The sequence below is a fragment of the Haliaeetus albicilla genome, chromosome 7 (genome assembly GCF_947461875.1).
Source record: "Haliaeetus albicilla chromosome 7, bHalAlb1.1, whole genome shotgun sequence".
Lineage (NCBI taxonomy): Eukaryota > Metazoa > Chordata > Aves > Accipitriformes > Accipitridae > Haliaeetus > Haliaeetus albicilla.
The window spans coordinates 16,481,630-16,505,382 of NC_091489.1; the positions used below are offsets into that span (position 1 = coordinate 16,481,630).

General features: G+C 39.9%; 1 protein-coding gene and 1 long non-coding RNA gene across 3 annotated transcripts in view; one reads left to right on the forward strand and one right to left on the reverse strand.

The window, feature by feature from the left end:
• NOX3 (NADPH oxidase 3) overlaps positions 1-23,753 on the reverse strand; it is a 41,397-nt gene that overhangs the window by 5,031 nt on the left and 12,613 nt on the right. The window contains exons 6-11 of the mRNA XM_009913787.2: positions 21,355-21,536; positions 18,450-18,579; positions 15,215-15,307; positions 13,842-14,095; positions 10,083-10,245; positions 2,611-2,757 (exon numbers count right to left, since the gene is read on the reverse strand). Coding sequence (XP_009912089.1) covers positions 2,611-2,757; positions 10,083-10,245; positions 13,842-14,095; positions 15,215-15,307; positions 18,450-18,579; positions 21,355-21,536 — 969 coding nt within the window. The remainder of the gene's footprint in view (positions 1-2,610; positions 2,758-10,082; positions 10,246-13,841; positions 14,096-15,214; positions 15,308-18,449; positions 18,580-21,354; positions 21,537-23,753) is intronic.
• LOC138686072 (uncharacterized) overlaps positions 8,652-23,753 on the forward strand; it is a 29,687-nt gene continuing 14,585 nt past the window's right edge. For both annotated transcript variants that reach the window (XR_011325390.1, XR_011325389.1), the window contains exons 1-3: positions 8,652-8,700; positions 9,608-9,752; positions 13,890-13,964. This is a non-coding gene — a long non-coding RNA (uncharacterized lncRNA). The remainder of the gene's footprint in view (positions 8,701-9,607; positions 9,753-13,889; positions 13,965-23,753) is intronic.

Genomic DNA, 23,753 nt, shown 5'->3' on the forward strand with positions numbered 1-23,753 from the left:
TGATGGAAGAGACAGCAGATGTACCAGCTCGGCAGGTGTAAAACCCAGAGTGTTTTGACTCTTCTCCTCAGGTAGAGGCAGGTGCAGAAAGTGGATCAGCTCAGGTGAAGCACTGAACTAAGCGAGCTGCACAGCTCCCAGTGCCAAGAAAACAAATCCTGATTTTCATGGGCATTTACAGTCTCTCAGCTCCACACATTACCATGCTGAGTACTTCCTAGATGCATTTAAAAACAAAACCATCATCTCTACTAATTCTGCTGCTGTTGTGTAGGAGTAATACGCTTGTTTTCACTACAGACTATCATTGTTACTATTACTGTCAAGAAATTACCAGAGGAAAGCTAAGTTAAAAAATGGAGTTTGCATTTAGTTCAGGCCCTAGCATGAACTAGGCATCATTATCATCTCTTGTAGAAGTGGTTGCTGAAATTTAGATCCATTTCCTGGGAATATTGTATATTTCTCGTGCTAATGAGTCTTCCATGTTGCTTAACAACTCAATAATTCTGGTCAAGCACAGTTGTCACAAGAGGTCATGTTTCTAAAAGGTTCTTCTTGTTAGTTTGGGCCAATGTCATGGAGGACTTGGAATACTCTAAGAAAGAACTTAAAGTTTTTGGTGGGAGTGGGAGGTGGGGAACTGCAGGATTTTTTAATTGTTTACAGCAAAATTGTGCCACTGAACAGATGGTATATTTCTGCTCTCATTAAGTGGAACTTTTCCAGGAATTTTGGTGTTAGCCCTTTCTATGGCTCACAGCATTAAAGTTGCCTAGGAATCTCAGGGGCATTGCAAGGAGCAATAGGCTGAAACATGATTCCTTGTCCAAGCAGAGGCAGACATGTGCCATATCTGTTTGACCATCTGTTGCCAACATGGAATCTACAAAGAGCATGAAGCATTGAACAAATATTATGTCTGAGGAGTAAACACCTGCACTAGGTGGAGGGTGCACTAGAAGGTATAAATTGCCCATCCTACTTGGGTTCAGTTTCACCTGACTAATGGTGAGACAGGGATAGAATGGGGAGAATGTTGGTTTCATTGTTTGCTGAGGGAGAAGTAAAGTAAAGCATCATCCAAATATTACTGGTGCTGAAGCTCAAATTTTGAGGAGTGATGAACTGGAATTTACTAATGATAAGTAAGACCTATAAGATGAGGGAGCTCTGTGGATGTCTGTAGAAGGTGGAGCTGTTACCCAGGACAGTTCCCTGGGCTTGGTTAGAGTAGAAGAAGCAGCCACTGAAAAGCATTCCTCTTCCCCCACAGCCCTTTGGAGGTAGGATGCTGGGGGGGTTGTCCAGGAGCAAGAGCAGTACCAGTGTAGGAGGGGAGGCAGCACAGCTTCAGGGATGCTCCGGTGTCACCTAACCAGCAGCACAGGATAACGAGTCAGTGCTGACAGAAGACTAGACGATGGAGTTTGAAGAGAAGAAGGAGGCACTTCAGAAAAGTGCAGGGCACACAAGTGAAGAGAGTCCGACATCCCAGCAAGAATAGTTGTCTCCCTACCTGATTTCTGGCCTGATGTTTGCCCAGGAGGGAAGTGGGATGATGACAGTTGAGAGACGAGGGCAACTTTGTGTTTTGTTAGGTTCCTCAATAGCTTCTTTCAAAGCAGGTTTTAGGTAATACCCTGTGATATTGCTAATGCAGTGTTAGTTTCTCTAACTGCCATATACTTCACGATGGGAGCAGATTTTTCTGAATACAGCTTTATGCACATACCTCATTACTTGACAGAAACCCTAAGGAAAGCAGAAAGAAACAATGGGGTTTTGTGGCAGCAGAGGCAGGAGGGGAAAAGCTCTCTGAAATCTATTTTTTTAATCTCTACTAGGCAGTCCTTCATTCAACAGAGACAGCAGGAAATAAAACAGTAGAGCAAAGAATTTCCTGTGAGAGTTTTTCTGGCAGGTGCCTAACTGATCACAGTGTGATCTGAGTGATCCATTAAAAAAAGAGAGAGAAAAAAAATAAACTCATTTGGGTCTAGGTAAAGACTAAAGAAGTTGAATAAAATCAACCCAGTTTAAGGATTAAGTGCCTCGAGGGGGGATGGTCCAATGAAATTATGAGATGGCAAATTTAAAGTCAATCAGAGAAAATGTCTTTTCAAACAACATGAATTATAGAGTTTGTTGCCAAAATGTTCTGAGCGCAGCAGGTTTCAAAAGTGCTCTGGACATATATGTGAACAACAGAAATTATAGTAAATAATAAGATTAAACAAAAACAACACTTTTTATACAACCCTCCATGTTTCTGTACAAAAATGCCAGAATCTATTTAAAGACCATTCCAAATATGTGGACAAAATGTTCCTTCACAAGCCCCTGAAAGGCTCTCTGCACTTTTCTACAAGACACCTGGTAATCAGCGCTACCCATGACAAGATATAGGACTGGAAGGATCACTGGCTTGATTTCTCCATTCCTGTTTTCCTAAATATGAGATGGAAACAGACGGCTTGGTGTCTTTATATTTACAGTTCTTTGTGTCTCTGCTTCATCCATCATTTATTCAGCTGTTCCTGTTCCATATGTTACCATACTGGAAAAGTAAGGTACATTAACTCAGACTCGTAACAGTTTCATTATTACCTGACTTTCATCCCAGCCAGTAAGAAATATATGATAACTTAGAAAATCATTTTTCCCTTTTTCAGCCATTTTTGTTTCCAAATGGAACAGAAGATCAGCAAACCACTCAAATGCTGATGGGTTTCGACAAATCCAGTAAAAATAAACCTGTCAGATAAAAGTAAAGAGATTTAACAAGAAGAAAACTTTCAATAAAACTTCCTAATGATTGGCTCAACTCATTAGCTACATAGTGTATGACTCTTCTCCACTGTAAATTTAAACATAATTACACATCATTTTGATGATGTAGTTTCTATCTTTTAAAAAATTTATTTTCATCTTAAACATTGAGTGAATATATTAATGTGCTAGGGAAGATAGGTTAGTGAAGATGTACAAGTTTCTCATCTCCCCCTGCCAGTGCATCTCAATTTATAATACCTCACCCTGCATTTCTTGCAAATAACTTGATTATTCTTTGAAATTTTGGATTTATGTTCAGTTATGTTTAAAATGGAATTTCAGTTTCATTCAGCACTGAAGCAAGAAATTCCCGTTTCTCAAGACCTTATGCCATAGGTTAACAGTTGATGTGGTCATAAGACACAGTTACGTTCTTCAAGTTGGATACCCTGTGTAAAACAGGCTACAGAATGCCTCTACTTATTTCTTAATGTATTTCTTGTTTAAATTGGAGCATATAATTTTAAAGTTGCCAAAGGGGTAAAACGAACCACTGTCCCATGATTGGTTTTCTATTGGTTGAAAACCTCCTTTCTATGAAAAATTTACAGTTTTTCTCATCCAGATTTCTCTAGCTTCATCTTCCATATGCTGGATCTTGTTTTAGTTGTCTATTGGATTGGAGAGCCTATTATTAAAGTTTTGTTCCCCTGGTAGAAATTAGTGGCTGGGATCAAGTCAACCTATAATCCTCTCTGTGGTAAACCAAACCTTCCTGGGATCTGTCACTGAGAGTCTAATTTTCCATCCTTTAATCATTCCTATGGCTTATTTCTGTCTCTTCCTCCTCTACTGCAGTCAATCAGAAACAGAGCAGAGCGTTTGTTTTAAAAAAAAAGAAGCTAATTTATTAGGATCTTGGCACAGGGTAATGCTTGCATAGGGAATAAAATCTTTCAAACAAAATGGTTAGTCACTGTCCATATGATGATGAGAGTTTCTATTTCGGGAGTCCTTGTGGTGACATCTTCAGCTGGATCAGGTGAGACTCCCCAAAACCCTTTTTCTGCTGGGTTCTTACAGGCAGCTGGCCCAAGGACCGTTGTGACCACTCCAGCATGTGCACGATCTATTGTGATTTATTGTCTTAACTACATACAAAGCATGTTCTAACTAATTAACTACGTATAAAAGACTGTCCTGTGTGACCACTTCTGCAAGAACAGTTTCTGCTGACCATTTGCAAATGTCTTATCTGTGTACAAGTTAATCAATTTTGCAGCAGGAACTGCCTGCAGGAACAGTCTCGGGACTGGTGAGGATCCCTTCTCAGGATCTTAATCAACACACTGAGACATACAGCTGTCCTAGGCCAGCAGGAGCAGGAGCAGGAGCTACCTTTGGGAGTCTTCAGGACAGTCAGAATTTCCCACGTGGAAATCTCCTCCACCAATTCTGTGCTGTGAAGGGGATCGGGAGTACAGCCCATCCCCTGCTTTCAGCTCAGTCCCTCGTCTCAAGCCGGTAGAGCTGTGTAGGTGACTGTACTGGGAGTTCCTGCACCACCCAGGGGACAAATGTCTGAAGTTCCCTGGGTGGCTGCCCAGGCACTACCCTGATGCCCGGCTGAACCACAATTCTAAGACAAATCTGACTGCAATTCTTAAAACTCGGATTCTGCAGCTCTTGCCACACAATCCATCATTACTTTTGAACAGAGGGTGCCAGACCTTGAATGAGCCTCTGTGGGCAATGTAATTTTGAGTGTAATTATTTTTATAATGCCTCCAAAGAAATAATTCACAAACATGGAGGAAGCCTAAAACCACACAATTTCAGATGAAAAAGGAACAGCATGGAGGACAATGTATAAGCTTATAACAAAGGGACGGTTGGAACTTGTTTAATTGTGACTGTGATTTTTATTCTGTTGCAGAATCCCTTGCTTTCCTCCAACCCATCTTTCTTTGTGCTCACCAGCCCCTCTGTCTTTTATTGTACCTCAATATCAAAGGTAATCTGGAAGGTCGGTCCCCAAGGCAATCATTGTGGGAGCTCTGATGATTTGGAAATTGTAGCCCTTTTCCATAGGATCAATGAGATCAAGATGCATATTAGACACTTCTGAAGAGAAAAATCAGAGAAGAAACCAGAAAGCTGTAAAGAGATTTCCCGAAGATTTAATATACTAGGTTGTCAGACTTTGGTAAGGTGGTGGGAGAAAAATGTGGTAACACCATGCTTCACTGGAGATTTGGTGAAAGAGACTAACAATAATTTGAGATGTTTCCTAGATCTAAGTGTACTGTAAGGGACCATCTGTGGTTTCTGTAAGAAATATAAATGAAGTATGATCCCAGGAAACAGAGATAAAGCATTCAGGGTTAAGTAGGGTATTTTTACAGCTCAGGAATAGGACTGTCTGCAGAACTTTAGTACCAACCATCTTGACTGTTTGCTTTTTCCCCTTCTGTTCCAATGCTTTACCTTAAATATCACCTCACTGCTTTACAGGGGGGTTGCTGCTGATTTACACTGGCATAGACTATGAGGAAAAAGCAAGCCCACTGACTTTATAGCATTTCATTTTTGTGACCAACAGCAGCATTATTTTAAATTACCGAAACTGGATAAGATCTATAGCCTTAACCTTTATGTAGTTTTTTGTGTCTGAATCTTGAAGTCCCCACTTGTTCTGCATCCTCAGCACCTCAAAAATCGGGCCACTGAGTGCTGTCAGTCTGTATCACACCGTGGCTCTTGATTTGTAGTGAGAAATTTCTTCCCCCGGCCTCTACTTGATCATCTTATCTCTCAAGTCTTTTCAGCAGTTCATTTTATGGAAATGTATATTTGGTACATGTGTGTGGAGGGGAGGCATGTGCTTCTACATGAATAATGAATTGTGCATGGGGTAGCAACTGAGAGCATGTGGGCAGGACTGGGAGCCAAGCACATTCAGGGAAGGAGGAAGAAAAGCTAGCCAATTATCTCATTAGTTGAGATGATGTGGTCTTCGAAATGAGGGACTGGTTTCCAGAATATCAGGCTATGGAGCTTGAAGGTGTGCTTTTAGCTGGTTGCAGACCTAGCTGTTACAGTAACAGCCAGTCCAACTGAATTGGGCCAAGCCGCCTCTGGCACAGTCCTCTCAAGAAAGGATGTAACTTTCTGAAGCTGCAGAAATGCCTTAAACTCACCCCTGGTGCGGTTCTGCTGAAGTGGTATCCATTGCACTGCCTCTATTTTTCACATGTTAGAGGTGGACGGCTTTTGGTAATGAAGAAAGACTGTCATTATAAGAAGTATTTTTGGCCATAATTATAAGCTCAGAAAGAAAAGAGGTAGTGAAGAAGGATGGCCTATGGGTAAAAGGTCTCCATTTCCCTTAGATTGAAGAGGACTTCTAGTATAATATGTTAAAATAAATGGTGTTTACAAAGGAGTCTTCCTTTCTTTACACTGACTGCCCATAGCATAGCACAACATATTACATGTATAATTAAAATACAATAAATGCACAATAAAATTAATCCTTATTAAAACTGTAGAATAAAGCCAGCATCAATGCATTTCTATAATTAAACAATTATTCTGAATCCTACTTTTTTTCTTGTAAGCCTCATACTATTAACTGACTGCAATTATTTAGGACCCTTAAAAATCTGTTTTAGATTTATGTTTCATTAGTCTCCACCCACCCTACCCGCATCAACTGCATTCATCAGCTTGATGGCTTGCCCAAGTAAACTGTCTTAAATTTTCCAAGTGCTCTTTTTGCAAATTGAGTTAGATGCAGTATTGCTATTAATCAGATCTGTAATGCAGGGGTTTGAGTAGTTGCTTATTTCTGTAATACTCTGCTCCCTTGCAATGCATCCGTATTTATCATTCAGTTTCCCACATCCTGAATTTTGTACAACAGACAAGAGCAAGAGCTCCAATAGCTCTTTCCTGTAAGGTGAAAGACCATACTTTGAAAATCAGCTTCCATTGTGTGGAAAGTCATTAATAATTATCTGTTGATGACCATCCGTCTGTTTCTCCCTGCTCCCTGCAGACAGAGGTGGAGCTGCAGCTCTGGGCAAAGCCGCCTTTTCACCAAAGGGGTGTAAAAGGTGATGAAGCAGGAGATGCCCAGGGAGGCACCTTCATCCCTGACTAACGCTGCTCCCCCTTAGAGATGACCAGTCCCTGCAAAACCCTCTTACATCTGCAGCCGGGCACCTCCCTGCAAAATCCCAGTCCATCCTGCTCCTGAGTATACCACACCACCTGTGGGCTGTAGCATACCAAAAAAGATCGGGGGTCTTCCTCAGCCTAATTAATTGATCCAGTGGGCCACTACAGGTAAGGCGCAGCAGTGCCTGCAGCCCGGGGCGTGCGGGAGACGGGGCTTTGGCAGCCTGCATGAGGCGCTGACTTGCGGCTGGTGTGGCAGCACGCAGCCTTTCGTATAAATGCAGGACAAGGCTCAAATTCATACCCCTAAATTTGGGGCAAGGGGCCTAAAGTGTTCTCAAATACAGCTCAGAAAAATGGTTATGTCTGACAGCAAAAAGAGCCCAGGTTTTTAGGTCTTTGGGAGAAGATGTTTTATGGAGAGGGCTGTGGGCTGGGGTAGAGCTCAAAGCAGATTACCTCAGGGAGGGACGGTCGATCCCAAAGCAAATGGAAGAGGCTGGTTTTGTTTTCCTCACAGTATGTAGCTGAACGTACTGCCGCAACATACTGTGGTTGTCAAAGGTCTACATGGATTAAAAAAGCAGTTAGAGAAATTCATGGAAGAAAAATCTACTAAGGGATATTAAACGCAGAGATGCAGCTCTTGCATCAAGACATTACTGAACTGCAAGTTGCTCAAAGGCAAGAAAGTGTCCACTAAAGACTTATCACTGTATGATTTTCTGGTCTGTATACTTTCCCTAGGTGTTCATGAAGAGCCACTGGTGGAGACATGATGTTGGGCTAGATGGATCTTTGGTGACACTCAGCAGGACCTTTCTTATGTCCTTATACAGTGTAAAAGAGAAAGTGGATGTTTGCTAATATTAGCATCTGATGGATCAGTACAATTTTATCAATTTCAGCAGCAATTGATCTGAAAAATGAGACCACTAATGTGAAAAAAAGATCATTTTATGTGTAACTAAAGCTAGCAGAAACTTTCCAGCCGTGACTAGTAGCAGTGCCCTTCCTCATTGCAAAAAATGATAGGGAAATGAAGGCTCTAAGGCTATTTAATTGTGAAGAATCAATTAGATAAATGTGTAGTCTTTTTGATTTGCTGGGTTTTTTAAATTATACAGCTGCAGACATTATGGAAGCTATGAGTATTTATATCTCAACCGTATGTGGGCAACACTAAGAAATATTAGTTCAATAAGCGTAATGATAGCTGTACTCAAATCAAAACGGAGTTGTTAAAAAAAGAAAAACCTCTTATTTATTTCCTTAATAGACATTTCTATGGTACTCATCATGGCAGAAAGAGAGTGCTGAATACTTTGAGGAAGATTAAATTATTTGTAATTATACCACAAGTGGAAGCTTTTAACCAATGGAAAAAAAATATGGAGCTACCCTGAGATAAATCGTTCTCACTAAGATGACTGCTAAATTTTTTAAGTAATGCCGTGAACTTCCCCAGGACCTTTCATCCAGGCTTTCAAAATACTTTACAAGCACCAATGAAGTTTAGCCTCATAACACCTGTGAAAAATAAGTATCACTATTCCCACTGCACCAGTAAGGAAGCCAAGATATAGAGAAAGGACATACAGAAATCATGATACTTTTGTATTTCACAGGAATTCAGAAAAACTGAACTCTATAGCAGAAAACTGTGGCAGAATGCACAATGCATTTATTTTTGCAGGCACACTTACCCAAGATTCTTCCTAAGCTATGGATGAACACCCTGAAGTATACTATACTCTCAATTTATAGTTAAATTCTGTTCTTTTCCCCTTAAGACAACAACAGCAATGACAATAATAACAATTTTACTTGTATACATATAGAATATACATAATATACATATACAATGGGTCTCTCTCTATATATATCTATATATCTAGCTCCCCTTCCAGTGGAAAAGATCATTCTGGTACAATCGTAGTGTTTGAAAATACACTTCTTTTCACATCTAGCACGTATTTTCATTTTTATTTCCCTCCCTTCTCAGTGCTTTTTCTGCCTCAAAGATACCCCCTGGCAATTTGAACCTGTCCTCAACTCCTCAGTTACTAAAATCCCAGATGCTTTTTCAGTGGCAGCTTGTCATTAAGATGCCAGTTTTAACACTCTTTCATTTAAAAAGTTCAGCCCCTTAGTCCTGCAATCTGCTCCATATGTACTGACCCTCTCAGAGATCTGTCCACTCCAATGCAATTTCAACATTTGTCCTTAAATGTGAAATGTTGAACAGTTCCTGATTCAGCTTTTACATTGGAAAATGAGCTAAAAGAAGCTGTAAGTTTCAAAAGCTACCACTTGCCATGATCGATAGGGAAGAGAATGTTTAATGCTGATTTTTGCCTCTGTTACCTTCTACCCCTTACCTTACTTCACCCATTATCTCTTCTTCACCTATCCTCTGCCAGTGCTGCTTCACATACCCTTGGCAGAAGATGTATAACAGGTTAGCAGATCAAGAGTACGTTAACTTAATTGGTGCCATCCACGCTTTACAGACCCCAATATATTTTTTTCAACAAAATAATTAAAGTGGTTTGAGGCAGTAATATGTGTCTTGATATATGCATCTCATCCAGAGCTTAAATGCCTTTTTTTATTCCTTCTATGCTAGCTAATATCCTGACTTTGCAAGGTGAGAAAAGCAGCTAATGGTCACTGAATGCAGCATTCTGGACCAGAAGACACAGCCAAAGGGCCCTCATGAAACATGCAGCTGGACAAGGAGCCAGTGCTGCCCTTCACTTCTGTCTGAGATGACCTCACAGGATTTATTTTTGGTAGGAAAGAGGACAAATTTCTCTTCTAGCTCTCTATCTGTCTAGCTATGAAAGACATTCCACGTTTATCTCCAGTTGCTACTGAAAATCTGATTCTTCAGCTTTTACTAAAAACTCTGCAGCTAGGGCTACCTTCTTCCTCAGGGAATGACAGTGAATTTGGGAGACCCTACCCCACAACAGCTTCTGAGGCAGCTGGAAAGCGAGTGACTGCTGCTGAAAGTGAGTTAAAGCACTCAAATGAGTCTCTAGCTCTGAAATGCCTCTCTCACCTGGCAAAATAGCTCATTTGTGGAACTTTTTGATGGAGCGATGAACTTTCCCACCTACCTTCTGCAGCACCAGTACTGTGTTAGGGTTGCAGCATTTGTACCAAATGGATTTTAAAATAGAGGCAAATGGCGTGACGCCGATTCCTGCTGCAATGCACACACTCACTCGGTAGTGGAAGACGTCTGTGGTTGCAGATCCGTATGGTCCATCCACGGCCAGTCTACAGCAACAAGACATTTAGTCAAGGGTCAGCAACATATAAAATGACAGAAAGGTTGAAATTTGTTGCGCTACATGTTTTAAAAACTGAACTTCTGTTAAAATAAAAGAGAAAATACATGTCTAAGTTGGCACAGAAATTACCCGTACACATTTAATTTTCAGTGGGTGCCATGTAATAGCAAAGCAACTGTTTTTTCTGAAGTGAGAGAACAAGAGCACCCATGTGGGTTTGGGGCCTGGCCATCTATTTAAGCATGCAATTGCAATTTTCTGGCTTTCTGCAATGTGATTAGTCATATAATTGCATGTCCAAATTTAGCTGTGGAATTTGCATATTTGATTACGAATTACTGAAAAGCATCCTGTTTTAGAGCTTTATTTTCTATATTGTATATATCAAAGTAAAGAGGAACAGATTATATTAATAATTTTGAAAAGTTCTCTATATGTGTTAAAGTAATAAAAGAGAAAGCAAGAAGGAGGTCATCATATGCAAGGAAACTACTATTTTCTCAGCTCTTTTTGAAAAACCAGTATTTCAGAAATACATTTTTGGCAATAATACTGTACTTAGTATCTGACATAAAGGCAAAATATGTAAGGAGAAATGCTTGTTTATGTTACTACCTCCTATAATCAGTGTTGCTGATGCTGAGGCATTCATTTTGGTCAAAATTAGAGATGAAAAAGATTATTAAATAATCAGATTCATTCCTCTAGCAACATGGAATGTAAATACACACAGTACTTTGGAGTGCTCTGTCCAGTCTGTCTTTAAATAACATAAGTGCTCTGGAAGATGGTTTCACTAACACCCAGTCCTTAGGAAAAATTAAGTTTTCCTTCTTCCAGATCTTCCGTTGTTTTGTGCTCTTTATAGCATGAATCATCTTTAAAATTCAGCTCAAATACTACAAACAAATATGCAGATATAGGAAGAATGAAATGTTTTAACAGGAAAAGAAGGGGGGATCACCAAGCAATGGTACACACAAATATAGGGACACAACATACCTGAAACCCTATTGTTGCTTTCTTAAAGTATACCTGAAGTCCTAGCAAATATTTTCCCTTTCGTTTGTACTTGTCACTTTTATTTCAATATTCCAAATGCTCTACAAGTGTGGTAGCAAATGAAACAGCTACTCGGGGATATCTTTTGGAAATCTGGCCTTGAGTATAAAAAAAATAATCTTTTTTTAAAAATATGTATTGTTATTCAGGTTATTGCCCAGCCCTGTACTTTTTGAGCACTCAAAACTTCCTGTAAAATTCAGTTACATTAGGCTATATATGTAAAGTGCCTGAGAACGGCTTTCAGGTAAACTTTCTATGTAGTTCAATGTGGGCTTGGGAGCAATTCTCATTAGTGTTAGTAGATTGAGAAAAAATTGATCTGGAAGGAGTTTCAAGAGATTCTTTAATCTGTTTCTGTGCTACAAGACAGGATCAATTATTTCTGAATCATTCCTTACAGAGATTTGTCTTGTCAGTCTGCTCCTAAATCCTCAGGTGACAGAGATCCCATCATTGCTTGAATGCCTTGCTTAGCCGTAGAGAGAGCTTAGCAAATACAAAGACTCACAGAAGTAGGGAGGAGAAAGCAGAGAAAGAAAAACTGACCTATACAACCCATTCATTTGATCTAGAGCGGGTGGAGGAAGGGAGGAAGGTAGTAAACAAAGTGACAAAAAATATTACATTTGCATTTGCCAAGGGAGGAGTAGAAAATAGGGCTATAGACTGTTTCTAGCTGTGGCTTGGATTGTCCATGTTCTTTGTCTTCATCTACACAATTTCATTAGAAAGAAGCATTATACTTTTGGGGACGGCAGGGAAAGTATTTATTTTTGGAAAAGTAATATTAACAGATTCTTGTATTATTTTTAGAATTTAAACATTTGCTGATCAGCATTATTGTGTAGTACCCTGACCGTAAGAGAAGTTAGATATCGGGACAATGTGCTAAACCAGCAATTAAGTGAGCCAAAATCCCAAAGAGGCATAATATGGAACTTGATTATTTTCACAGAAATAGTCTAGTCTATGGTCTTATCTCTCAAACTGCCCAGAAATCACAACTAACTGTCTTTGCTACGTGTATAAATGCATGTACATTTTATTTTAGTCTTCTTTTATTAATTACATAGTTTATTTTTAGAACCTTACCATATCATTCAGTTGCTATGTCTTCTGTCTTCTGCTCAGTTTCTGCTATGTTATTTTTTAATACAGTCACCAATTTGGTGTTTATCTGTAGATATTGATATCTGTGAAAAAGACTTGTTTTTTGCTTTATTGCTACCTTAACTATTGAAATATTCTTTTTAATATATTGCAAGAAAGCAACTGAATGATGGCATTAGGCACCCTAACAAGATTAAAAAGAAGAGTCTTTATATATCTGACAGAGCTGTTAATTTCAGGCCTGCATTGTGGCCAGCAACATTTGATAACATTTTTCTCTTTCTCATTCTTTACACTGGCTGTCAATCACTTTGGACCATTTTTGCTCCAGTTCTGCTGAAACGGCATACTTCTCATTCCAGTTGCCTTTAACAAAGGCACGGCTTTCATTTCTAATTCTTATTAACTGATAAAATGCAGGGACTGGACCAGACTTTCTTCTCTGTCCCCACCTTCTAGTACACCTCTGTAGCTCAGGGGTGTCTATAAGCTTTTTAAGGGAATGTTCTTTATCATCCAAGTCCCATTAAATTATATAAATGTAGTTAAACAAGTGCTTTTTGCTGTTCAGTTTTACTAGAAGTCCCTCATCAAAAGCAGTTTTCCAGGGGGAAAACAGTCCTTTCAGTCCCAGGCCCTACACACTCCACCAGAATTGAAATGATCCTGTGCTGAAAATCTCCACTACACCTGCGAGGAGCTACATGGTTTGAATCCATTACGTATAGAGCCAGGTGCTTAGCTAGTGTAAGTCAGAATGGCTCCATTAACTTCAGCGGACTAGGTTGCTGACTTGCAACAACACAGCATGAAGCTTTTGCTTGGATTAAGATGCCACAGATACAGAATTTGAACGCCAATAACCTTTATAAAGTGGAGCAGGGTTTGGAAACCAGAGACAGAGTTGAGGGAGACTGCTGGAAAGAAGTAAGGTTCAGGCGGAAGTTTCTGGGGCCACAAAATATCTAAGTAACTGAAAGGGAAAAGCTGGAATTTTGGATGGCAGGTGATGGGTGCCATCAGAGCATAAGCATACAGGCACAAAGCTAGCAGACAGCTTCCAGTGTTGTTTTAATTCAGTTCTTAAGCACCTATCTGTCAAAATGGGTATCTTTAGGTGTAGATATAGATGTTAGAGATTTAAATGATAGCAACAGAGATGTAGATATTGATATGGACTTTAAATCTTGGATTAGTCATCACATCTTCTTGGTAGCTGTTGGCCTATATTCATGACTGTGTGTATTTGTGGGGTTTTTTTAGCATAATGGCATATTTATGGATCCAGAACTATGATCTAATACTGTATCATAAAGAACACACACAAAATTAATTACAGTTAAAATGTTAACATTTATTTTAAAATGTAGAATTAACATTTTAAAATGTATTGTTTGTTATTCAAACCTTGGTAACATCCACAATTCCTTGAAAACTTTTTCCTCTGCTCCGAAGGCCTTGAAGAGGGCTGCAGTCCAATCCCCGGCGACCCGTATGTGAACACTGAAGAAGTCCTCCTCGGGAGCTGAGGTAAGGGTGAAAGGGTGCCACTCCAGCTGTGAGACAGATGGGCACTGTAGAAAGATATATTGACCAGGTCCCATTTTAAAGCCGTGTTTCTTCATGTGAAGCTCAAGGACTCCAGAGGAATGTGTCACCACCTGAACAATAATAAGAGGACCTGTTTTATTTTCCTTCAGAAGAGTAACTGTTTCCATTAGGTTACAGGTGACTTTGCAACCATTTCTGCTTGAGTTCAACCACAAGTTAATGCAAATTGGGATGCACAGTAATTTTTAAACGTCCTGTAGATTTTGCAGTGCTGTTGCTGCCCAATAGCTTGAGAGCACGTAGAGTGTGTATCGTGGAGCAGTTTGCTTTGTGAATGTAAAAGACAGAGGAAAGGCTGTAACAGTTCAACAATTTGTCAACTTTCTATCTTAATAGAGCCTATGAAAAAGTATTCCTTAATAGTCTGGAATAATTTCCCAGTTTTACTCTCATGTGACACAATTAACATGCATGGGATTATTGTTGGTTTGGCAAGAAGAAAAGAGCCCAGTGAGCTGAATTCCATAATATACTTTTCTTAAGAGGTAATCTCAGTTAAGCAGACAGTTTTATATGTCACACATAGTATACTGAGATTCTCAGATCACAGCCACTCTGTGAAATCAGCAGCAAGACTTATCCGACATGCTTTTCCTCTCACACAGGATAAGCCTGTTTCTGATTGCCAGCTTGATACGTGTGGACTTGGCTGCTTCAATAGCGCCGTTCCCCATCCATTCTGCTGTGACTTAAATAGGCCCTTAGCGCACAGAGATATTTACAACTGGGATAAATTGTTACAGTAGTATTAATGAAGCTTCGACTATTTATGCTAACTGATAATATAACCCTTAATCTCCTTGGAAGCCTCCAGATTTGAAAGTAAAAACCGTGTCCTACTGAAGTCGAGGGCACTTACTGCAGTGGAACATGGTTTCAGTTCATTAAAAAGAGAGACCCTCTGTGCAGATGTTTGTGTTATGGTGGTGTAAAGTCTGGTACTTCATTAATCAAGTTTGGTCCTGTATGGAATATTCTTATGGACTTGCTATTGGAATAAATGCAAAACCTAAAATCAATACTTGGCTGAAACCATGGTAATGATGGAAGAACTGCTGAAGCTAGGAGTGAAAAATGAGGTCATAATATAGAGAATTTACCTATAAAAGATAAAAAAAGTCATTGACATAATGTTTCTTTTACGCAGACATGCAAGCTATGTTACATACCTTAGTAATGACCACCTCCTGTTGAAATCTCCAGAATCTAACAATTCTTTCACAGATGTACAACACCATAGGACTTAAGACCCACTTCCAAGCCTGTAGAAAGTTGCATATTAAAAAACAACATTTATTTGAATGTCTGAAAAAATATTTTGTATTTCAGGTTTAAATCAGCAGGTAGCCTAAAATGAAATTATTTGATATCTCTTCTGTGATTTTTGGTTCGCCTTTCTCAAGAGAGTATTTCTGTTGCTACTGCAGCAGTTCTGGCTTTCTTGTGGAACAGACATATGGGACTCCTTCACAGATGCACTCCAAAAGCGACGCTAATATCTATCTGTATTCTGGCCAAGAAGAGTCCTTTAAAATCTTTTCCTACTAAAAGGCAAAAGGATTAATCTATTTAGGTGTTACATATAGTTGTCATTGGACCTGAAAATGTATAGATGCATACATCTATACAATATTATCCATAGCCTTACTATTTTTTTGCTCTTCAATGTCTAAAATATTTCAGAATGGTCAGAGAGGAATGGCTTTTATTGTCAGCTGTGAGTTTTCTGATGCTGCATGAGAAAACATTAAGTCCCAAATATTCAATTAGAGGAATGGGATATGTTTTCATTTAATCCATTAGTTGGCTCTGTATCAATAAATGTGTTTTTTTGATCTAGGATACTAAGCTGGTCATACTTTAAGTACTGCAGATGATTGCTGTGCTTGTACTTGCTAATCGTATGTACTGATCACTGTAACAATCAAAGATATTTGGCTATTCAAGTATACTAGCTGATGATTTCACTGAGTTGCACTGATAGCTAAGATAATTAGATGTAATTGAATCTTCATGATTTAAAAAAAAATTTTTTTTTTTCTAGAAGAGATACTGTTTTATTTCCAGTTTTGTTAATTACACAGCTCATTCTAGCAAACTGAAGACTCCACAATCGTGTAGCTTTTAAAATCTCCAAAGAGTAACTTTACTTGCTGAAACATTGACTTTGCTCCTCAAGCTGGTTAACAGGGGTTATAAAGTATCTTTTATGAGAAGCAAGCCATAAAATTACATGGCTTCCTTAGAAAGTGCTAAGAGGATGGAGTGGCAATTTCCCAAGGTTAAGTCTTGAAAATTAAATTAAAAAAAATGCATGATTTAATAATGGGAAGAAACCAGCCTAAGCCAGAAGATTCTCAGTTAAAGCAGAAACTCAACACATCCGTTGTCCCTAAATACTACAGGTGTCTCTGCACAGTGGGTAATCTCACGTCTTGAATATATTTGCATATATCAAGCCACAATAATGATGAGACCTGTTTTTCCTCCCTTCCATTTGTGCTACCTGTAAATAAAAGCATGTGACAAGAATGTTAAGGTTGCAGGCTACCCTCTGCGAGAGCTCAGCTGAGATTTCAAAGGTGCCATCGCTCCAGTGCAATGGAGCATTCAGTCCAAAATATCTTTTGGCTGGTTTGGGACAACAGGGCATCCACCAGGAGGGATGGGCTGCTAGGCAATACGGCTCCTGACCAGCTAATCAGGGCATTGGTATTCTTGCCCAAGTGGTGTTTCCTCCCGTAATGAGAATGAACTGAGATGGGGCAGCGATGGCTCAGGAGGGGCTGCGAGGATAAAAGTCCAGACGCCCTGGGTACAACACGAGTGCTTCATTGTCCTCAGTGCGAGCCAGATCGGGCTCCTACCTGCTGAAATATGGAGGAGGGGAGCAGATGCGGCATGACTGAGCGAGGGGCTCTGCCATGGAAGCCTCCCCCGGGAGCCGTGGCCGGTGGGGCGTGCACTCTGGTGTCACCTCACGCAATCCCAGCTGTGCACAAGGCTGTGCCCTCCCTGCTCAGTCCCACCTGCCCCTGCCCCTGCCGGCGCCGCGCAAGCCTCGTCATGGCTTTTTAGCCTCTGAATGAATTTGTGCTATCTACCTGCGGTGTCTAGCAGGTATCACACCATAGCACACTACCCATCCAGCAAAGCACTGTTCTTACAGATGATCTATGTGCCATACGGTATAATCACAATTCATTTAAAGTAATGGGACTTTGCTAGTATGGCCTTGGGTATGCAGGAAAGTGTGGCAAAATAGGTTTAACACGGAGAAGTGGAAGTTCTCTCCAGTTAGCTTTATGATAATGAATGTCAAGACATGCTGTTGGAAGCAAGCTTGTGTCTATATTCATGGTGCGTAGCCATGTATTGATTTTTATGGCGATGTTGTAGCTGAAATTTTTAGAGAGGCATTCATTTTCTCATTAATATGCGGGTTGGATAATGGCTAACAATAGTTTAGTTTAAGAAAAAATCTATGTCAGCCATTAAAAAAGCTACAAGACACTGAATGCTAATTTTTCTCCTTTGCTTTAGGATTTCCTTTGGTATATTTTCTCTTTTTGGAAGAAACAACAAAAACTTGCATATGAGCAATCTAAATCTCGAGCTGTAAATGTTAAATGATTTTGTTTGGATGCTAGACATCTGACATACTGTACAAGTCTGCTACTTAATTACCCCCTGTGGATTTGCAATCTTGTTGCAGCAAAACCACCCTTCCGTGGGACATTTTTCCTGCCTTTCGCCTTTCCCTTTCATAATTCATTGTTTCAAATTCTCTCCTTATTACCTGACTTAAGACATCAAGGCTGGACAATATGAAGCGTGTGCCCCGAAGCAAGGACATAATTTTATCTCCAACTTATTCTCCCTTGGTATTTAGACTATCCATATTAAAGTACTATTAGTTAAAATAATAATACTAATTTGCATCACTAGCTTTACTGTTCCATTGTATTTTCTGTATGTCTACCCTCATAAGGTTTTCACTTGGAGGCTACGTTTGTCCAATGAACACATCAAGGATATTGGTGATACTGAATAATTCAAAATAAATGTACACAACAGATTTAAATAGAGCACAATTCTGAAATCCAAACCCTTCAAAGGGAGCGTTGCCTAACTAAAGGATCTTCCAGAAATAAAAATTATTATTAATGACACCAAAATTTTATACATCACTCTTCATCTGTACCTGTCTATACTGACAGAGGAGGTCAGGATCACTATCTTAAAGCACAGGGAGAGGTCATGGAACGGAAATGTGAAACTACTCTCTAAACATGACACTAAGCGCCAGTCACTAGCATACACTCCAGCCCTCTGCTCCCCAAGACGTTTGGCCTCCCAAGGAAGAACATGAAGTTAAAAACAGAAGACAAACATCACTCTTACCACAGGTTTGTTGCCGGAAAACTGCGGCAAAGGGCACTGAGTGGCGTTCTCCCATTCCCAGTAGTGATCTTTACAGTAAGTGACATTGTGAAGCAGCAGACTCTGAGATGTCTGACCTCGGACAAGCTGACTTAAAACAAAAATGTTCATCAGTGATATGCCTCTTTGCAAGGTTTCTGTGCGTCTGTAGGTTTTGCCCTAGTAATCGAATGCAGATCAGGAGATAACTGAAAGTTCAAGAACTGGCCGTTTCAACCCTGTTCTGCTCTCTTGTTCAGATTACCTTTCGTTAGCTTTGCCATGACTTTTTGACCAAATGCAAGAAGTGTGTTATAGTATTGGTATACATCAATGCAGCTGAAGTGTAGAGAGTCGTTGCACAGAAAATTTACATTTTGCTGTTTGTGGCAAAATTAGAATGATTTCCAAGTTCTTTGGAGCAGGCACTTTGACCTCCTCTGTATAAGAGCATCTGCTATTCTTTAGAAAAATAATAAAATTTAATAGTGACAGACTTTCTCTTTCCTTTGCTGCTTTCTGAATGCATTTTTAAAAGCTGCAGATAAAGTTGGAGGACCATAATTAGATGTATACTCTCTAAACATATTAAAGTCTAGCTTCTTTACTTCTGAGAATGTTAATGATGTGAATTTTCCCAAACATATCAATCCTGACTGTTCAGTTTAAATGGGTTTCAGCTGGTGTGGATTTCTGGTAGAGAAGGAAGACTTTTATGGGGAAACCCTGTTTCATATTGTTTCTCTGAATTTTCTCTTCCATACTTTGGCTCTACAATGTTAGCCTGTCCTGCCCACTAGTCTAACAAGAGACAAGGAGATAAGAAGTGCTGCCTTCTTTTATGTGGCAATGTCATCGGGTGCCACCAGTTCAGACAGAAAGACAGAAAAAGAGGTAGGCTTGAGTGAGTTTTGTTCAGTCATCTGGGAAGGAGGAAGAGGTGGGAATTGGATGAAAGCTTGGGTTTTGACTCCTTTTCATAAATGGGGTAGTGGTAGGGATGTGCTGGGGCAGCAGGGAGCTGCTCTGTTGCAGCACACTCCGAGCCTGGAGCAAGCAGCATGCTCACTGAATGCTATCAACAGGGCTGTTAAATAAGTGTCCCCTTTTTGGGGAAGTCTCTTGCTGAGGAGTGTCGATCAGCTGGCTAGGCAGAGGGATGTTACAAAGCCGAAGGTTTAAAGGGTTCATTATAGTTGTTTGAAATTGCATTCTAAAAGGTTTGCCAGTGAGAGGGGAGGGGGCCATTTTAATCAGGCCAGGATACAGTGTATAGCATTTGTTTGCAGCTGTGCCTCTGAAACTTGGGACTAATTAATTGGGCCAATTTCAGGAACACGCAAAGCCAGACTGAATGTGGCAGCTCTCAAATCACAAGGAAAGAGGTGAGAAAAGTAACATGCCAGAAAACATTGTACTGGCCTGCTCCCTGCCCCATGGTGACGCCACATACCTCCAGAGAACAGGCACACACACACTGCTGTGGGCTGGGAAGTTCCTCTGTGTCAAAGAGTAGTGGTCTATACATACTTTAGTGGTGGCCAATATCATCTGAATGTTTTACGAAACAGACATAAAAAGTGTATTATGATAACACCAAGTGACTCTGTCCTTAGGTCTAGAAAAGCTTACCTACAGCTTGAGGCCATGTGTACGCTAGACAGTCAGCAGGAAAAGATCTATGGAGCTAAGCCGTCTTTGTTGAGGGCCTTTCAATGAACACCTTTGAGGGCTACCTAAGGCTTAGGACTAGGTCTGTTTTGGTCCTGTGAATGGATCACTTGTTAGCGCTTGGCACACAGAGATGCGTTCCTGTCAGTGTAGTTTCATCCCAAACCACTCTGTGTTATGCAGTCCAGGGATTGCGCCATGGTATAAGTTAAACCTAGGAGGTGAGGAGGACCGTGAGATTTGCCTCAAAACTGCACTCCCTACCTGAATTAAAATGTCAATGTAGATGCACCACTGTAGATTCACATTAATAGTATCACAAAGAAATGAGAAAAGGAAATGGGGGGAAAGCACAAAAGGGAGAAGAAGCAGATGTCAATGAAGCTGGAAATGGAAGATGGAAATGTTTCAGCACTAGGCACCTTCTTACTCTAACTCTGCATCGACAGGGGATTTATCAGTCCCTGAGCTTCTCATGGAGGCTCCCCTGAACCTGCTGTCCTTTGGTGTAAGAACCAGAGCCCTGTACCAAGAGGATGGACCTTCCTCTTGTGCTGAGGAACAAGGAGACAGTCAGTGACCTGGCAGTCATCCCTCTCCATAAAAGCCGCCTGACTGGACTAGTCATAAACTTGAGTTGTTTGTTACTGCAGTCATTTAAGCCTGGTTTGTAATATAGTGCCTACTGCTACTGCGCAGTTTTTTTCTATGGTGAGGAAATTTGGGGTTCTTTTCCCCACAGACAAAGAACATCAAAACCACTTTACATTTATGGATGCAGAGGAGAATGGGCACAGGGACATCCACCATAGGGTAGCTGACATGCTGAAAGCTTGTCAAGCTTGTACAAGCTTTCTCACAAAATGCCTAACAAGACCTATGAGCAGAAGGTCTATCCCCTATTAATTTGAACCCACAAAGGTTTGATTCCTAATCTGTAATGCCCCAAGTTCCCAGGCATGAAAATTCATTCAGATTGATGCATTGATAAGGTCCAGTTTGTCAGATGGTAGAAGAGTGGTTAAAAGAACTAAACCACACTTTTAGTCCACAGAAAAGTGGTGTGTTTTAATTCCAAAATACTTTCATTTTCCAATCTGTCTCCAAGCAAAGATCCCAGCAGTTTGTTAATAGAAAAGCAAAGGATTACAGATTGGAATCATGTTTCATCTCAAACTGTGTACATATACCCCATGTAGTTTATGCAGACACTTACCCCATACCATGGATTATTAAACCAATGAAGAAAACCACGAAGAGGTGATGGGTATACCAGAACACCTCGTAGCATGACCTTCTGATGAGCTCGGTGGATGAAGTCATGATCAGAATTAAAGCCACAGTTATCACAACTCCAGTTATTCCAGCTATGGTGGTTAGTACCTCTCCTGTTGTGTTCTAGAATAAGAATACATTATTAGTATTAGTAGTTATTGTTGTTATAATTGTTATTTTTATTACTACTTCTGTTACTGTTACTATTGTTACTGTTGCTGCTATTACATACAAAGCCAAAATCTAAGAAATATTTTCAGCATAGGAACAAAACCAGAACAAGACATGGATGCAAGGCAAACCTCCATTTTACCACAGAAGAGCATGGAAAAACATTCCTCTGCTCTATTTCCACTCAGGCTTATCCCAGACAGATGTGTAAATGCTTGCTGCCACTTACTTATTTCAGGAATTGAAAGGAGGAAATTAGACAGTCTCATTAGTACTTTTATCTATTTTGCTTATGAAAAAGTGTCTCAGAAAAAAAGGAAAATGATTAGAGAAATGAGACGATTAAACCTAGAGATGTAATAAGCAAAACAGCACTAGAAACCAGCTTATTCATTTGAGGGTGATGAAGTGAGGTGCTAAGACACCTGCAACCATAATGGTGTGGGGCTCTTTTGTACTTATTTTACTTCAAAGTTTGTGGGTTTTTAGCAGCCCTGAAATGGTGTATAAAAATGGCATGTTCTCATTTACCTAAACAGCGTATCTCATTTACCTGTTCCTTACATTTAGCTGGAGGTACATTGGAAAATACTTGGGATTATTTTTTAAAAGACATATTTATATTTACATTTTTATGCTCGTCAGTGATGAAACATTAATATGCTGGGCTAGAACATGTTCTTTCTTGTTCATGACTCACAGACATCAGCACAGGTCTGTTACATCTGTCTAAACCCACCAAAATAAACTGAAGTGAGAATGAAGATTTATTTTGAACACAACAGTCAGATGCTGATGTCAGTTGTAAAGTGCAAATCATGAAGAACAGCAGTAAAAATCTCACACGCAAGATGAGGCTCAAGCTAAATATGCCAGCAGAGTGTAAATAAAGTTCTCATTTGGCCTGCAAAGCATATATATCTGTTTTCCTGGTGCTGATGCACAGGAATGAAGGATCTCAGCATGCCTTCTGGATCCTGAGTTGGTTCTACAGCTTAATACACTAGAAGAAAAAAACCCTATATTGTACTCATTTGATATGGAAATCCTAGAGGTGATAAAATTCCACAATGCCATTTTTACAGTCACTTTTTACAGTAAAATCATTCTTTCAAATGTTCACACTTGACAGCACACAGTACATTTTCAAATTGGTGCCTGTGAAGAGTGTGTTCAGATCCTATTACATATTAACAGGATTGATCTAGGTGATATTTTGAACATTTCCACTACAGCGGCTAGTTTGAATGTTGAGATGAAACAAGGAAAAATGTCAAAGACACTTAGTACATTGCTACTACAGGGGTAGGATGAAACTGAAAAGAAAGCCTGAATTGTCACTCTCAGAACTTTCTTCTCTGAAGTTAGAAGCAATCTTTTATTTGTTTTCCTTCATAATTTATTAATTCTGAGTGTAGCTACTGAGACACAAGTGGGTGATAAAAGAAATACAAATATTAGAGGCTAGAGTAAAATCTAGGCTACAAATTAGAAGGTAATTGTGGGGCATATTACTGTAAGAAATCTGGGAAAGGATCTCAAAAAAATGCTAGTCTTCCTCCTCAAGGGTATTTAGGATTTTAATGCTAATTAGAGGCCTACCTCACAATTATATCACCATGGGAAGACTTAGTGGAGAAAAAACATGCCTACTGAAAGATGGTAGGTTCCTGTGCAGAGCTGTGAGCTTTCTTTGGTTCCTGGGGAACACTTCATGTGCATGTGGTGAGAGTGGGCACTGGGGGTACAAAAGACTGTGCAGCCGAGTCCTTGGCTCGCTGTCCTATTCTGATAAACCTGACTACGTTGTCAACACTGACATGAAGACTTTTTTATTCAAACCATTGAGACCATTAATTTGGTTGTTTTTCCTCAAACTTGAGAATTGTTTACTTGTTTGTTTTGAAAGATGCAAAAATCACACTAAGCTGGAAAGGAACTGAGAAAAAACAGGACAAAATGCCTTGTAACTGAAAAGTATTATCAAATTCTACTGACTGTTGTCCAGCCATTGTCTCACTTTGTTTCTTATTTCAGTGGAGCACACCACTGATCGAAAGAGCCCCACTCCCTGGTGTTCAAGCAGACTTTATTGCATGCTGGCTATGTGGGAATTTTCTAAAGAGCAGAAACAGTATCTATGGGAGTCTCACCAGGGCCATTTCAACC